Source organism: Cydia splendana, chromosome 10 (genome assembly GCF_910591565.1).
Source record: "Cydia splendana chromosome 10, ilCydSple1.2, whole genome shotgun sequence".
Classification (NCBI taxonomy): Eukaryota; Metazoa; Arthropoda; class Insecta; order Lepidoptera; family Tortricidae; genus Cydia; species Cydia splendana.
Window position 1 is genome coordinate 2,831,506 of NC_085969.1, and position 18,687 is coordinate 2,850,192.

Genomic DNA, 18,687 nt, shown 5'->3' on the forward strand with positions numbered 1-18,687 from the left:
TGTCACACTTATGTACGAATTCACAAGTGCGACAGAAAGGCAACACGTCGAACGTGGCACGTGGTAGTCCCTCAGCGGCCAGCGCACGGCGCCGGTCAGCAGCAATCTGTATGCTAAACTCGTTGATTAGGCAGGGTTGACATCTGCTCATTTAACTGATAGCATAGCTGACAGAATAGGGTAGTAAAGTTAGTTTTACCCGATAGCGCGTGGGTTTTTTAAAGTTTGTTGTCAGTCGACTTACTGACACTCGGAATTTCGTATCTTATCTTTTTACCTGCCGTTTTATTCGAGTTTGTCGTTGGTAACTTCGGCCATAGTTTGACGAAACCCTTTAGGTAAATGTAATGCACAAGATGTGACATATGTATATGCTTGAGAAATTTAATATTTTAGTAAGTATTTAATTTTGAAGTTTTATTATTTTAATCCATGTTCCAAGTTTAAAATCTGAACTTGTTCTGATATTCATTTAACAGTTTATCTCACTCGTACTTATAAAATTTGTTATCAATCAATCTTTGTGTATAATGACTCCGTCAATATTGTCGACAATTTCGCCTAAATATATAATTTTGCAAAACATATATCAGATCCACTGCTAGTACATAATGTCGAATCAATGTCAGAAATATGAACTAGAAAAGTCCCGTGAGACTCAAACTTATTTGAATTATCTTCACGCATAAAAAAAAACGAAATGTCGAGTGATTTTGCGACTAAAATTACGAGTCAGACATTCAAATAATCTTCCTCTTCTTCAACCTAGCGTTTTCCCGGCCTAGCGCCAGGGTCCGCTTTCCTGCTCAATCTTCTCCACTTTGCCCGGTCTTCGGCATCATTAGGTGTGAGATTGTTCTCTTCTATGCCATTCAAATAATTTTAAGTGACAAAAATAAGTACCGCAGTGGCAACCTTAATAGCGACACCTTCTTCAATATCAAAGCGCCCACGCGTCCATTCTATCACCTATGTGTTATTTATTTAGATACAGGAGGGTGTATCACAAACAGGCTATGTAAATAAATATACAGGGCGGAGTGTGTATACTGTGTAGTGTGTATCTACAAAATGGAAGTGTGATTGAAGTATAAATAAAAATAAAAATATTCCTATTTTGGTTAGGAGTGCAAGGACAGACGCGAGGTTTTGTAGTTTTCCAATTACTTTAGACATATATTTATAACAAGTTGCGTAAGTAAGTATTCTGCTAAAAACACTCAAACTGTTTTAAAAATACGTCAAACGGTGTCTGAGAAAAACACATTTAACTAATTTGCAAGACCGAAGTGATCCCATAAGTGTTCCGTGAACAAAGTTTTGTACGGAACACTAAGTAGTTTTTTCACATTCAAATCCATCAACATCTTGCTGTTTCGAGCAATAAGTAACAACAGCTAGTTTAATGTTATGTATTTTAATTTTTATATTGTATTTATACTAAAACAAGCGGTTTAAGTAACCTAGATAATATTATGTTAATAATGTTTAATGTCTGACATTGCAGTCCAAAAGAAGTTAGCGAAAAGACATTTGCATTTAAGGTCCAGCTGTCAGAGGCACGAGTTCATTTCACAGCGCAGCTTACAGAATTTTCACGGGCAATTGTTTTTAGTTCGCCTTTTGTCCCGCCGCAAAATTTGCGACGCGATAAACCCCACAGCCGAAAAAATGTAAAACAACGGGTAAACGCGGGCATCTAGTTTTTTGTACATAAAAAGGAACGTCCTCGCAGAGGAGAATTCCTAACCCTTACAACACAAGCTAGTATAAGCTGGACTCTCAATCAGAATCAAAAATTTAAAGAGAAAATCTCTGGCGGAAAAATTTCTTTAGTTTATCGGTCCTAATCTCCAACATACATACAGAAGAAACCATAGTCTTGTTCCGAAACAAATGCACTTGAGGGTATTTTTCTGTTCTCCGTGCGGAAAACGTCGTTTTTCGACCCATCTTTTTAAAAAATGTTGCCGCATTCCGACTCCGTCGAACAGAAAAATATACACATTGGCCAGTAAACGAGAAAGCCTCATATCAGATCACATGTGACATATCTTGATCTGATCACATCTTTGACCTTCAATTTATATTACGAGTTCACAAATGCGATTTTTTTGTAGATTGTAGACTTGTAGCTATGACATATTTGAAATTATTGTGATACGTATTTTTATTTAAATTTTAACAATTACGCAACTTGTAAAATTTTGTGGAATCGGGGCCAGGAGGTCCACGTATTCTGGTAGTTGAGGCGAATACTCATGTACGCTAACAATAACAACTCTGAAATTTTACGGTAATGCTTTTAGATGCCTCTTATCGAGAGCGACTACCGCATACTAAAAACTTTAGTCTAAAAGACCGTAACTCTCTAGTAAACTCGTATGGGCTACGGCTTTTTAGTTTAACATTGTGTAATGTTTTGTTTTTGACAATATGTTATGTAAAGAGGAATTTGTTTTAATGTATTTACAGATAAGGCCGTTGTGGACTGAGGTGAAAAAATACAATTTGTCCGTGCTAAAATAACTGGTACAGATGTTTCAGGCTTTTCGGAGGGAGTACCAATTGGACTTGTATTTATAACTGCGGCTAAGCCTCTGTAAAAGGCTGTTTTTGCAACATGAGAAAAACATTACATAGCGTGTTTATGGACATTAGACAAAACCTTTTTCTGTTAAAAAAAATATATTTAATTTATTGTTCTGAAACTGATAGGTTTGTCAGCTGTAAAAAGTGCCATTTGTGAACCAGAAAAAAGGTTGCATTCCCAGCTACCTAGTTTTACACAACACGATCAGACCAATTCAAGTTTTAGTTATTCGATATGTTTCCGACATGATACTGATCTATCAGTGTCAAAAGTGACGTTTTAGGCCTATACTACTTGTTTTCAAGCCGGCTAAAACCGACGTGGAACAAAGCCATTCCGTTAATAAGATCACAAACAGCGATACGAACGAGTGCTCAATAAAACCGTCTCAGCCAATCCGTCAATATACGTAAAAGCCGACGATAAAAAAAAAAGTAGAACGTACGAACAAACGGTTATTACATGAAATCATAAAGGGCGTATAACCTACTGGCGTGACGCGAATTCCCGTCTTTATTCCATACAGGGAAATTTTACTGCGCAAGTTACATATCTAAGTTTACGCCCTTTTTCGTTATGTTTTATTCCTCATTTGTCATTTGTCCGGTAGACAAAATGGAAAGAGTGTGTTATGTTCATTTTCATGTCTGATCCCAGATTAGGCTGTTATTTTATCAACGCGTAGGTTTATTTATGGGTCCAATTTGTACCTTCTTTGACTGTATCTAATAGGCGAATTCGAGTTATAGTTATCTGATCTGATACTGATCTGTCAGTGTCAAAGGTGACGTTTTTGGTTGAAGAAATAAAATAAAATTAATTAATACCGATAACTTACTTACCTAAAAATACGAAAATAAACTTCTGATTAATGATGTTTACAAACAATTGAAAATAGAATCTTATAAAAATAACAAGTAAATTTAATCATTCAGCTCTATCTAGAGGTCGACAATAATAATTATTTCTATATTTCTAGTCTGTTGAAAAAAACATGGCTTTGGATAAAAATAAATGGGATTTTCTCTTGATTATTACCTATTCCTTTGTAATATTGTTCAGAGAAAGAAAAACAACAAGAGTTTCCACTTAAAATGGCTTACAATGTCAATTGAACCAACGCCTACTAACTAGACGTCGTTAAAAGTAAATTCGATTTTAATGACAGTTTGCTGAATGAAGAATATGCAAAAATTTACATGTTTAAATGCAAATATTTAAATCATGTCACCCTCTTAAGGAGCCTTCCACGGGCTGTCCCGTACAAACGCATTTTATTTCCTGTGTTGCGACTTTTTTTCGGTATTTAAAGCAGGCGATTATTTTTCTGTGCATATTTTTGACCATTTGTCATAGAAAAGGAAACTCTTATCCCTGCAAATCTTCAGAAAATTCGCGTTTTAACGGGACAAATGGTAGACAATTTCATGGAATACTCTTTAATGGGCCCACGATATCAGCCCAGGCGCGGATCCAGCCCTCAAAAAAGGTTGTGGTCACAGCCACTCCAAAATCGGCCAAGTGCGAGTCGAGGGTACCTGATGATTCCCCGACCAATCAATTCGCATAGGGATCGCAAGCGATTTATTTCAGTCTATATACTCGTACACGCTTAGATAGATAACTACGCTAAAAAACTCCTTCGGCTGTAAATTAAAAGCTGGCATTAAGCTAGAAATAATTGCCCCTGTTCGTAAATAATCTATATTCTTGCAAATAATTACTAATTAGGGCTCCGTATTCAGCTGGGGTACCTACCCTAATGATTCTGATTCCCCGACCAATTTTTAGCAGATTGTCGATTCGCTTACAACGTTTTGCCGAAAATGGTTTCGTAGAGTCAATTATTCGTAGATATGTAACTTTTGGTAGACTCTTGATTCACATATCATTCAGATCGCTTCTGTGTAAATTAGCAGACCAATTATTAGAAGAATTTCATTTGGTAGAGTAATCTTTTCATCAAGCAACCTTCAGTCGAGTAACGTTTTATAACTTTTTGACATGTGGCACTCGATCACACTACATATAAGTATAAGTACTATGGACGGTTTTACCTGTGGACACTGCCGGTATTTAAAGAACTACTAACGATAGACTACCATCGTGAACTTAAAAAAATGCATTTTCTTATATTACTAACAATTAGTTATTCACCATATTTATAAATGTACGGAGTTTTTTTTTGGCTCTGAAAAAAAATTATGTTAAAGTAATAATTTGTAATAGTATATAATAAAAGTGTTATTTTATTAATAACAAAATTTTTATCCTCGTAGTATAAATGTTTTTTGTGAATTCGGTAAATGATACAAATAATCACAAAATAAGCTTCAAGGTTTCATAGTTGTTTTCTACAGTTTTCGCACTTCGCCAGATGTTTAATTGATAACTAAATAGTATGGTTAATAAAAAGGAGGTAGAGTAGTGTACCTATGGACACCCTGACTAACGAAAAATCAAGCTTTATTCGTCTAAAGCTTTGCGTACTAAACGATGATTCCGAGGTCTTTGTAGACCCTGGAGACGATATCAAGTCCAAAATAATTGCTGAAAAGTTGTACCAAGAATATCGTCCATAGGTACAAATCCTGCCTAATATGATACAGTCCAATATCATACCTATGGACAAAAATATCAATTTTAACATTTATTTTGTACCTCTGGTTCCTATTTATTATAGCTAACGTGATAAAACTAGTTTGCAATTATAGACTATTTAATAATTATTCAAAAGAAATAAATCATTTTTTGACATTGTCATTAGTTTATGATTTATGAACAAAATTAGGCCAAAATCTGGAAAATGTCCACATGTAGAGCACTTGCCCCTACACTTAAGTAGTCGGAATTTTACCCAAAATGGCATGCGATTTTTTGTAAGGTCTATGGAGCCCTTTCCATACCCATATAGACCTGCGCTCTAAAACTCCCATGAAAGTCAATTAAAATCTGGAATTATTTTAAGAAATTGTACCTACAAACATTTCTGAATGTTTAAATTTAAGGCTCCATAGGTTCACAATTTAAAAAATTGCTGTTTATTCTGTATCACTAATAATTTGAGTTGTCAGCTGATACGATCATTCTTCGAAAAGTAAATTTGCGTATCGATCAACTGACTACTCTGCGTACTTATACCATACGTAGTATCTTCTTAGTAGTTTGTGCTTATACCTAATGAAATTCTGCCAAATGTTCCTCTGCCAAAGCGTCTGCGAAACAAAAATCAGCGTAATTCTATGTGGGGAATCAATAGGGCACCCTATTAGGGTTGTGGGCATGCCCACCGTGCCCACAACGGTGGATCCGCGCCTTCAGCCTATCAGTAAAGTTGTTCTGACCTGTCACCTTTTGCGATTAACTGACAGGCTTATATCGTCCGGCGAACTGGTACTCTGGGCCCCTTCAGCTCCTAGCCTATTTGGTAGTGACCCTGCCTACTAAGCAGGATGTCTCGGTGTTCGGATCCTGGTAAGGGCATTTATTTCTGTTTTATTTGTTGCTGAGTTATGGATGTTTTCCATGTATATAATTATTTATATATAGAAATCATCCATTGACGACTATATATCGGGTGGAACAGAACGAAGGACTTTTGCGTATACGCAAACGGGGAATTGTTTAGGCTACGTACTTTATTTTTCACTTATTAATCACGTTAATATTTCTAACCGTTTTAGAGATACAGTTTGTTAAACATTAGTGCATAAATCTGTATGTTACAACCCTAGCAAGTAGATCCTATTGTATGACATGATATGTGTCAATTTAAAATGTAAATATCTTTGTAGGGTTGTCACTGATATAAAAATATTTCATTTTAGTGATTTTGTTTTACTTGTTACTTCAGCTTTACGATTATAATAACTCGATTGTAGATCAATTAGATAACATTATCCTTTCAGCTCAGTCTCTAGAAATGTTCCACCCTGTATATAATATATAGATTATACCTATATGTCGTCGTCTAGTTCCCACAACACAAGCCTTATTAATTTAGCATTAATGATGACATGACATGACCACAGTTTGTGTTAACAAATGCCATGCGGAGTTTTGGATCGATTCTAGTTAAGCTTCTAGATAAATATTTAAATTCTTCAGTTATAATAACCTCCCCATTACCAGTGATATCTCCGGCAAAGCGCGATACATCAAGAAGTTCTAAAATATGAAACATTAAAGTAAAATAAACATAAAACTCAAAATTAACTCAACTTAATGCCCTCCGCCGAGCGAACTTCAACCAAGTCCCAACTTATCGCGCTCGTAAAATAGCGTTTGATGTTTATTTCTTTACTTACTGAATATAAATTTATGCCCGAAATAAATTTAGTTATGAAGTAAAAATATGCTGAAATACTTATAGTGTATTAAAGTTAAAGGAAGAAAAACAAAGAAAATGAAAAGCAAACAGCTGCAAACCATCGCGTTTCGTTACAGTTTTTTTATGGTTAATATTTCAATTCACTTATGTATTATGTATCACTGTATCATGTATTGAATATATGTAGGGTACTTATATATATGATATGATATGATTTATCTCACAATATATAATTTCACTTAAAATTACACGTGGTAAATTCTTAGGAATTTATATTGTACGTGACGTACAACTCACTCACGTGAGTATGAATGAATAGGTAGGCCTTGAGTTTCAATCAATCAATATTTTATTTGTCATAATACGGTTAACATAGGATCTGATATAATGAAAGCCATAAGCATTGAACTATTTTGACTACGTATAGAACCGGCGCAGAGGACCAGTATCTTGCGCCTGAGTTGTTGTTGTTTTGACAACAAACGCCATAGAAGCCGAGCGTGAATCTCGCGACCTAAACGCGTAAAGAAATAACTATTCTAATATTGTCTTCGGTTACCGCGATAGTTACTCGTGAAATAAAACTATTGAAACGGATTATATCGCGTATATTGAATTCATACTACATCTCGACGTAGCTAGCATAGCTTTATCGCGTATCTTTATCTTTACTTGAAAATAGTTGTAATGTAGAATTAGCCTTAAGAAACCAATTCCGCATGTCATGTATAACTGGCCTTAAAATTTATAGTTTATGATGGTTCATTATTTTGTAAGTGGGTAGTTTTTGCACAGTGTAGTTTTTCATCAGTCACCCGTTGACCACGAACGCTGTAAAGGGTTCGAAACGTCGGGATGTAGTATGAATTCAATATACGCGATATAATCCGTTTCAATAGTTTTATTTAGTAAGTAACTATTATGTTCGCTAGCACACGCCCATCGGTTCTGCCGTCTTACACAACACGCCCCTAAACGCCAATATCTTTCGATGAGCCATAAATCTATTTTACGGCATTATACGGTGGCCAGTAATTACGGCCGATCGTCCGTATTATCATAGAGTACGCCCAATTTTGGGTTGATGACTTTTTTACGAGTGTTCGCGAGCGCGGATTTCACCGGCCCGGTAATTTATGACATCGTAAAAAACGTGGGAGCGATAACATTGTCCCGCTGTACCGAATTAGGCCGCAACTATTTTGCTTTATGTACCGTGAATGAGACAGGTATGAACTTCGGCCTTTACAGCAATTTAGAACGATTCTGCATTGCCTTTAGGCTGCTCGTGACATCGCAACTCTATCTATCCACCAAATATTATCGAGAAAAATGTCCCAAACATAAAAACATATAGAAAAGGACTTTTCTTCGGTCACACTTTCACGCTTCCCTAATACTTACACAGATTACATAACTCCATAATTAGATAGAGCGTATCACAACACAGCCGTAAGATCCATTACTCGTTATTACGAGGTCTGATCCTCGTAAAGAGTTTACGACGGTGACAACAGGAAATTACATACGCACTATTAAATTACGGACCACTGTAATAGTATTAAATATTAACGTGATAAGGCGTTAACGTTGCTTCACCCTTGAAAAATGTGTATGTAAACGTCAACGTGACGTTGTGCAGTATTGCCAAATGCTAAAATGATAATCTACCCAAATTTCAAATACAATTTTCTTTCTTCTTCTTTGTCGGTTCCTCAAGGCTGAGGGTCGTGACCATCAGGAATGTAGTTCTTCACCACCGCTCTCCAAACCCCCCTGTCTTGGGCCAGCTGTATTGCCCCCTGGATGTTGACGCCCGTAGCGTCGCGTATGGCATCAGACCACCGAGTTGGAGCCCTGCCTCTACTTCTTCTCCCTTCGACGCACCCAACCAGAACGAGCTTTTCAAAACTGGACGGGTCTTGGCGGGCAACGTGGCCAAAGAAGGTCAACATTCTCTGGAAGCATGTAGTTGAAAGCCGGGTGGTAATATGAAGCTCTTCGAGAATAGACGCGTTGGTGCGGCGTTGCGTTTCTTTACCTAAGTATTTTTTGTGCCTAGAGAAATATGTAAGTACCATACATTCAATATTATAATCCAAAGTGAAACGCGTAATAGAAGTCAACCGTCCAATTTTATTATTTTGTCATTCATTGGTTTGCCGTTGTGTGGGCATTAGTTTCTTACCTTTTCTTTACTGTATGAAATCTCGTTCAGTTTATAATGGCAAAGAGAATAGAGTATATAGAGGCGGATTGTCAAAGTAAATTTTGTAGCCACTGTAAATTTACTGCTATCTTTCGACAGAAGATACCTACTCTCGAGTAGATGGCGTTAATATTAATATTTAACAAGTTAACACATATCATTAAAAGAATAATGATCACAGTCAAATGCCGATTTAACAGGTTTAATCTTCTGTCGAAAGATGGCAGTTAATGTACTGTAGCTACAGCTACATAATTTACCATGACAGTAACTCTCTATTGAATTCTCTTTGATAATGGTGTAAAACTTAAACCCGCCTCACACGCTACAATTCAGAATCAATCAGGTTGCGCAGCCAATATTTCACTTAGCGCACGAGAAGTCAAACATCAATTTTTCAACGCGTCATACCAATGATGGATTACGGCAGTCAAACAGCGTTGCGATTACCGCTCTAATGGTTATTTATTACACGTAAAGTGTGGTTTGTATGTTTGATAAGCAACTGTTAAGTAAACATGAACCTTGAGAACTTAGAAGGCCTGACGAAAAAGGGCGATGAAATTGGAACCGAAATTATAAATCATTTTTTAGGGTTCCGTACCCAAAAGGTAAAAACAGGACCCTATTACTAAGACTCTGTCTGTCTATCCTTTTGTCTGTCTTTCTGTCGCCAGGCTGTATCTCATGAACCGTGATAGCTAAATAGACAGTTGAAATTTTGACATTTCACATGATGTATTTCTGTTGCCGCTATAACAACAAATACTAAAAAGTATTATGGAACCCACGGTAGGCGAGTCCGACTCGCATTTGTCCGGTTTTTTAGGTTGTAAATCACGGACGGACAGACGGACAGACGGACGGACGGACAGCGGATTCTTAGTATTAGAGTCCCGTTTTTACCCTTCGGGTATGGAACCTTAAAAAGGATATAATGTAGCATATTTGATACTCCAAAAATGTTTTCCTTTCACCTGATTCATCAACCATATCATTTTATCTCCAGACTTTACGTGTGATCTTCCACTTTGTAACGCGACGAAATGAGACGCGGCACGCAATATAATACCTTTTTTATCGACTGGCTTATCTCTCGATATCACAGATCATTTCAGTAGATGAAACATATACGATTTGCGCTTAGCACGCATTTCACAACCTTTTATGCTTGTAATGTTTGTATGTATGTATGTCGGGTCTCACCTTGCAAGCTAAATTAGGTAGTATTGTTCAATTGAGCTGAAACTTCACATAATATTATATGTAACTTGGGTGACAATGCAATATTATTGTACCATCGAGCTGATCTGATGGTGGACACAGGAGGTGGTCATGGCCTTAGCAACCCTGTGACAAAACAACGCTACCTAATTGTGTTCGTTAGAATTGTCTCGATGAGTAGCCTGTTAAATGAACATTATAGCCAGCGACAAAAGCTTGTATCAAAAATGAAAATTTTGATAAAAAATACTTATTATAATTTCGTATTTTAATATAGTTTAGTATGACAGCTTAACCTATTCGTGGACAAGTTTACGGCCTCGAAATCTATTCTTCATTTACGATATAATCTCGTTTTGATCTCATATTTTTAGAGTGTCCTAAATTAAGCTTGAAAAAAGGTACAAACTTGGCAAACCTAATTTTCGTCGCATTGCGTAGTCGCACAAATACGTTTGTTCGATATTGCTACGTGTATGAACCGCCTATCACCATGTATTTTCCACCATGTCGCATCCATGCGGACTCTATTGGACGAAGTCTATATCTCGATATAACACGTGTCGGTTTAACGACGTGACGCTCGATAACGCCGTGTGTTTCGCGTCGATATAAAATACCGCGGCCTGAAACAAAGATGTTTTTATGGGGTGCTTATTTAGGTATTTCAAAACGTCTGTTAGCTTAAGATAAAGCCGAAGTTATGGCTACTTTCTGAGTATAGTATCCTTTTTGGGACTGCAAATTACTTAAATAGGTATGTCACATGTTTAATATCTGTTAAGTGTAAGATTGTGTTGTTTCAAGTACATTATTTTCATTTTTCTTTTCACTTGAAGCTTGAGTATTTTACTAAGGGAATTTTAAACTTCGTACATGTACTGTTTTCCTAATAACACCTTAGATGGCGGTGTATTAATAGCAATTTCTAAATCGCGCTAAAATTCTACTATTTCATACATTTGCTGTATTAGATTTACTTATGAAAATACAATCAATTTTCTTTATGACAATTCGCCTTAAAACGTAGTATAACATCTTAGTATGTACATTAACACATTCAGCGCCAAGAACCCGGGTACACTGTTTGTAGCGACTACGCGCTCCATACGGCAAAGGCGTGGCTACGCGCTACGTGCGTAACCCGTAGCACTTAGTGTAATGTGTTAATAAACCCTTTAATCAAGAATAAGTTTAATACTACATATTGCATTACCATTTCCAAAATAACGTTGGATAATAATTACATAACAATCATTTAAGTTACTGCAAATTGTCTCAAACAACAATATCGACAACGAATCAATCATACAATAAACTACCATAAACGTATTAACTATAAAGCTCATAATCTATCCACAGCCACTTGCATTGTAAAATAAACAATACAACGGGCACTAGCCGGAGTAGCCGGTGATTTCCGTCGCCAGAGTTGCAGAATGGACCTACTAACCCAACACAAAAAAGGCTTAAACACCTCGAATTTCATATCAAGTTACGGCCTTTTAAGTTAGCAGTAACAAAACATGCTCAATCATAAAAGGGTGTAAGTGATGCAGGTTTTCAACAAAGTTAGGATGTTTGAATGTAAATGGAATACAACGACTAATCTCCGTCGGTGATTTATTGGCTTGCGTTGGAGTTCGATTCAGGTATTCATGAATTATTTCATTGGTTAGAGAATTGTTGTGATTTCTGCGGGGCGTTAGGTTTGGAATATCTTAGCCAGTTACTATTTAAGTAGGTAACTTTATGAACCAAGGTGTAACCTCTTACGCAGCGTACTACGTAGGCGAATAACACGCGAACTTTAATATTTTAATACCTTACCCGCATTGTAACTTCAAGTTGATCCCCCAATCCGTTCCTGAGAAAAAGCTTTGTGCTCTATCTCTGGCGATAAATTGATCTTATATTAAGCTTCCGTTATTACCTCCTGAGATAAGGAACCCCAAAATTAGGTTCAAATAGCAAAGAACTGGATACATGGATTGTTTCTCTCTCATTCTGTTGTCTTTTGAATTTTGAGGAATTTTTGGTTATAGACTTTCGGTTCCAAATTCAAATTATGAATCTTCAATTATTTTACGCTTCTTCAATTATTAACCAACTTCCAAATCTCAAAGAAGGAGGTTATCAATTCGGTTGTATGTTTTTTTTTTATGTTTCTAAATTAATAAAATTTCTAATTAAATTCTTTTTTTGATTGTATGTAAATGCATACAGATTGGTCCCGTTTTTGTCAAAACCCAGATCTGATGATGGGATCCATGACGAATCGAGGGAACTCCTCAAATCTTAAAGGCATACATATAATGATTTTTGATGATTTGATGTGTTTTAATCAACAAATCAAGCATATATATTCAAAAACGTGACATTTGATAAAGCCGAACTGCTGATGATGATCAGAACGGAACTCTTCAACGACGCATAGTTCACGTTTGTCGATTTGTCTGCTTCGTTATGTTTGTTAAGCAGTTTGAGTTTTTAAGCCACATTTTTGTCAAGCTCGAATTCCGATGATGGGATTCATGAGGAATCGAGGGAACTCCTCAAATCTTAAAGGCATTCGTATAGAGATTTTTGTATTTTCATCAGAAAATCAAGCATTTTCATTAAAAACTGTCGCATTTGATGCAGTGGCACTGCTGATGATGATCAGGACAGAACTCTTCAACGACGCATAGTACACGTTTGGCGATTTCGAATTTCGATTTTGACTTGGACTGGGACCCGGACTCGGACCCGGACGCGGACTCGGACCCGCAACCGGACTCGGATCCGGAGCTGGCCCTGGACCCAGACCTGGACCTGAACCTGCATTGCACTCGGTAATACCCGACCGGAAATTCACAGTCTAGGTAGCTTGAATCAGCGTTGCAAAACTATTGTAGAGCTCTTCGTTTTGAACTAAAAAATATAAGTGAAATTCATATGTGTTGTTACGATGGCGGCTGCTCCATACAAACGTATTTCCCTGTTTCCTCCCTGGATAATTAAACAATTACATTACAGCAAAACAAAATTTACCATGTAATCTATGTTTGTCTCTGCCAATGTTCCTATGTTTTCCTTTTTCCTATAATTTAGTTGTTTAGTATCTCAATACATTCTAATTATTTTCCAACGTTTGTTTTATTATTTATTTGACAAGTAAAAATTAAATTTGACCCTTATATAGCCACTGCGACCTTAATCAATTAACGCAAAAATTCATGAAAATTCTCATTAGGTATAATACATAGGAGTCCTCTAAGCCCCCATTCGCACGGGAGCTTTTTCAACGCGCGTTAAAAAAGCGCTTGATTCTGTCCGCACTCTAAATTCGATTTAATGGCCAAGGCTTAAAGTCGAAAATCCAACAACGCTTGATAAAAAGCGCCACCGCTGTCGTGTGAATAAATACACATGTATCCATTTGTGTCAGTCAAACGCTTTTTTAACGCGCGTTGTAAAAGCGCCCGTGGGAATGGGACTAATAGTCAGCAATGAACAGTTAAAGTTCGGTATTCTTACTGACCGCTGAATACGCTCCATAGTAATAGCTACTTACTCGAGTGTGTCGTCATTCTTGAGTATGTGGTCGCGTATCAAATTTATGTGCAAAAAAAGTACCGATCGTGAAAAAGAAATCAGAGATTAACCTTTTGGACGCCAATGACCGATACATCGGCACCGCAGGTCCAACGCCAAAGACCGATTAATCGGTGACAGACCACAGAGCAACATAGACCTACGTGCATATGCATTAAGTTCAATTTCAGTTTTGACAGATAAGAAGCGATGCGGCGCGGGGTGAATCAATCCTTTGATTGATACCTTTGATACGTGGGCGATCTCGTCGCGAACGCGAACGCCTTGGGCCCGCCGCGCCGCGCCGCGCGGCGTCGCGTTCGCGAGTTGTTCGCTTACGTAAGACGCAGCGTTAGTAATCCTAAGTTCGAACCATACTCTGTTGAGTATGCTGTTGTGCAGTTGTATACAAAATTAGATCAAGCTGATTAAGTAAACTGACAGTACTTTGGTTCTTAAATTCAGGTCGGTAAAGAAGGCGTAGAATTGTCAATAGAAAAATAACTATATTTCCTTAAAATTCCGCTATTTTGGGGTTGGTCCCATAGTAAAAGTTGCTCAGTATAATCCCAAAACCTCCCTGGCAACGGGAATGCAGTTATTTTTTAGCCACCGTGTATGTGTCTGCTCTGTAGTTTCAACTGATGTACCCTTTACCGCATACGAAGTGATATATGGCGGATATGATATTCAACTCTATTGACAGCTATTAAAGTTCAAAATAAAACAAATATTATTTATAATATGCAGTAAGGGGTTAAAATATTATTGGCTATCGTTTTAAATGGTGATTGTTTGCTTGTTACAGGAGAGCGCACCTCAGAAGTTGCTTGGAGAAGCTCAAGGACATGGTGCCACTAGGGCCCGAATCGTCCAGACACACCACACTAGGATTATTAACAAAAGCCAAAAGATTTATAAAGGTTAGTACTTATCACTTACCTATCTATTGCACAATGAAAGAAACTAAAAAAAAAAAAATCATTTCATTTCATTTATTTATTTATTTCACTTTAGTGACGTGTTCTTACCGACCAAAAAATGGTGGACCAATAAAATAACATATTAAGGCGCGGTGTGTAGTAAAATGCGCTTTTTTGTCACCATATTTACAGACTTTTACAAGGATTTCATGCATTATTTTCTAGTATGTATAACTTCAGTCCTTAAACTACGTTATTGCTTGTCAGAAACACGACGGCTCATAATTTTCTCGATAGAATCTTAAGTTGAAAACATGCCTAACACTGTCTTTATTTCCTTATGTTAGAAGTACTACGACGAAAATGTATATGAAACTTACTTCAGTCGATAGCTTTTAAGTAAATCTTCATTATTGCTTGTCCTTTAATCGAAACGTTAATGTTTTCATTCATCATTTGATGAATTCAACATTTTGCGTACTAAATTACACCCTACGCGGCAATACCTTGCGCCCATTCCTCACGCCAGTACGCCCGTGACCACTGTCGGCGTCGGACCTATGCTAGTTTAGCGGACGTTTCATAAAATGGGTAATCACAGTATAAATACGCAAATATGTTATACACACAATGTTTTTCAACATGCTTACGAAGAAAAGCAAAATAATTCTTAAATACGGTGACATTTCAGACATTCGTCCGTCATATTGTCATTTTATAACAAGTTGGGCAGCAAAGGCACACACCCATCTAACCAATTCGGAATTCAGTCACGATTGATAAATTGTGTAAACATATTTTAAAAAGCTATAAAATTAATCAAATTGAATAATTTTTAAACATAGATATACAAGATTCAAATATTTTAGACTGGTCATATTTTTCATAATATCGATTTCGACTGGCAAATCGTATTACTTTTTGGCAACCGGGTTTTTTAACCTAATTAGACCCCGCTGAATCAGAATTTGCCGGTTGCTTGATCGAATTCTTGACTGGAAGTGAGATATTTGATATTAAAGGACCCTTTTTTTAGTTTTTCGTAAATAACTCTTAAACGGTGGCGCATAGCAAAACATATTCTATTATATAAGTAATCTGCATAAAATTGCCTACAAGAAAGATTTAGTACAATTTTTTGCTAGGATCAATATTCAAAGAGATATTAACGCGGGAAATTCAATTATAATCACTTCTAAAGTCCCTTTTTTTAGTTTTTCGTAAATAACTCGTAAACGGTGGCCAATATCAAAAAATGTTGTAAAACGTTAATAATTTACACAAAATTTTGTACAAAAAAGATTTAGTATACTTTTCGCAGGGATCAATATTTAAAAAGATAATAAAGAAGGAAAGTTAATTATAATAAATTCTAAGGTTCCTTGTTTGTATTTTTTCGTTAATAATTTGAAAAGTATGACTCATTGCAAAAAAAATCTTATACATAAATAACAACTTACCCGCTGCTTTGTCTTTTTAGGGTTCCGTACCCAAAGGGTAAAACGGGACCCTATTACTAAGACTTCACTGTCCGTCCGTCCGTCCGTCCGTCCGTCCGTCCGTCTGTCACCAGGCTGTATCTCACGAACCGTGACTAGCTATCACATACAGTTGAAATTTTCACAGATGATGTATTTCTGTTGCCGCTATAACAACAAATACTAAAAACAGAATAAAATAAAGATTTAAGTGGGGCTCCCATACAGCAAACGTGATTTTTGACCAAAGTTAAGCAACGTCGGGCGTGGTCAGTACTTGGATGGGTGACCGTTTTCTTTTTGCATTTTTTCCGTTTTTTTTTTGCATTATGGTACGGAACCCTTCGTGCGCGAGTCCGACTCGCACTTGCCCGGTTTTTTTTTAATATTGATCCTAGCGAAAAGTGTCCTACATGTTTCTTGTAGGAAATTTTATGTTTATTATTTATGTATAAGATTTTTTTTGCTATGAGTCATACTTTTCAAATTATTAACGAAAAAATAAAAACAAGGAACCTTAGAATTTAATATAATTAAGTTTCTCTCTTTATTATCTTTTTAAATATTGATCCCTGCTAAAAGTGTACTGAATCGTTTTTGTACAAAATTTTGTGTAGATTATTAACGTTTAACAAGATTTTTTAATATTGGCCACCATTTACGAGTTATTTACGAAAAACTAAAAAAAGGGACCTTCACCCCCCTCCCCCCCCCCTCACCCCTACACCCTCAGCACACCCGCTAAGCTCGAGGACATTAAGTATGGTTATCTGGACACCACAAGGTATAACTGTGCCAATTTTCAAAATTATACGAATTATTTCCGCAGATTTTTTTTTTCTTGAGCTATTAACAAACTCCAATGTGGAAGTAGAAGTGTTTTTTGTCATTACAATCTTTAAATGCTTGACTTTTACTCGTCAATTCAAAATTAGAAAAATAGTAAGTATTACAGTTAGAGTTATAAATTGTTATAATTCTTTCTTGTGAAGACAGCTAATTTTATGTACTTATTGGAGCTATGCATAACTCAATAGTCCCACAAATTATCTTAGCTTTGCTAGTATTCTTCCTTATTTTCACTACCTACTTGCCCGAAATTGACTGCTAGAGTTAGACCAAGTCTGCAACGATTTTGATAGCATAGGCAGTGCAAGAGTTATTCATAATTTCATAGAAGATTGACGTTTAAAATAACACTTGCACTGCGTGTGCAATCAAAATCGTTGCAGATTTTTCTTGGTCTAGCTCTATTACATTTTTAATGTCTATTAGTATAAGTACTATTTTTTGTCTCATAATAATTTGGTATCATTTGATTAGATTATTACACCCACCGTCTTACCTACCATTTTTAATTTCATTAAGTACTCATCAAAATTCGAATTTGTTAATAAATCTTATTCAATATTAATTGCCGGAAAAAATCCCGGAACTGACAATTCAGAATACCGATGTCGTCAGAATAAGGACGTAGACGTGCTGCGCGGGAATGGTGCGGTGCGCCGCGCGGGGCGCCCGCCTGCCCGTTCTACCACGCGTCTGCTTCACCCCCTTGAAAACGTAAAACTCGAGTATAAGAGCGCCTTAACTCACATTTATAGACGGGTCTAACGCGAATTTTATTCAATTACCTTTATTTACCGACGTTTCGGCACAGGTTTCACTGGTCGTGGTCGCGGCTAACTGATGTCCCAGCAAAATGTCAAAACAGAGATATTTTTTTTGAGATTGTTCAAAACGCGAAAGTTTTAAATACAATAAAATAACAATTAAACACAAAAACCAAAGGTGCTAAGACTGGTAAGTATTGGAAGTAAGTACCTATAATTCGAATATTTCAGTCTTCTGTACGGCTACCACCAGTTTGACGCTGACATATTCGCTAGCGTGTGCGTAACTTACTTTATTTGCATCTCGCTCGCACTCGCATATTAGTGCGAGCGAGATGTGTAGAAAGTTAGTTACGCAGACGTTAGCGAATATGTCATTTTGTTACTGCTAAGGTAGTCGTGGTAAGCCTATACTCTGTATCTTTAGGTAAGTATTCAAATAAAAGTAAACAATTTGTACATTTTCGGGTAGTTATAACATTTATTGGTTAACCGACCAAATACAAAACCGCCTGGATCAGTCACTGAACAACCTGACTTTAACCTACATTATTTGATCATGTAATGTTTTCATCTACCCTCAACTGACTTTATGGCTCCTTAAGTCAGTTGAGGGTAGATTTTTTAAAGATACCGACTATAGGCTACTGTTTCGTCCTACAATGGTACCTCCTAGGGGCTGTCCATAAATTACGTCATCGATTTTTGACGATTTTTGACCCCCCCCCCCCCCTATAATCA

At 36.6% G+C, this 18,687-nt stretch overlaps 1 protein-coding gene across 3 annotated transcripts in view; it reads left to right on the forward strand.

The window, feature by feature from the left end:
• Positions 1-18,687, forward strand: part of LOC134794194 (max dimerization protein 1-like) — a 621,339-nt gene that overhangs the window by 399,794 nt on the left and 202,858 nt on the right. For all 3 annotated transcript variants that reach the window (XR_010144641.1, XM_063765935.1, XM_063765934.1), the window contains exon 4: positions 14,741-14,855. Coding sequence is in view for 2 of the 3 variants with exons in the window: in XM_063765935.1 (XP_063622005.1) it covers positions 14,741-14,855 (115 nt within the window). In the remaining variant the exon portion in view is untranslated. The remainder of the gene's footprint in view (positions 1-14,740; positions 14,856-18,687) is intronic.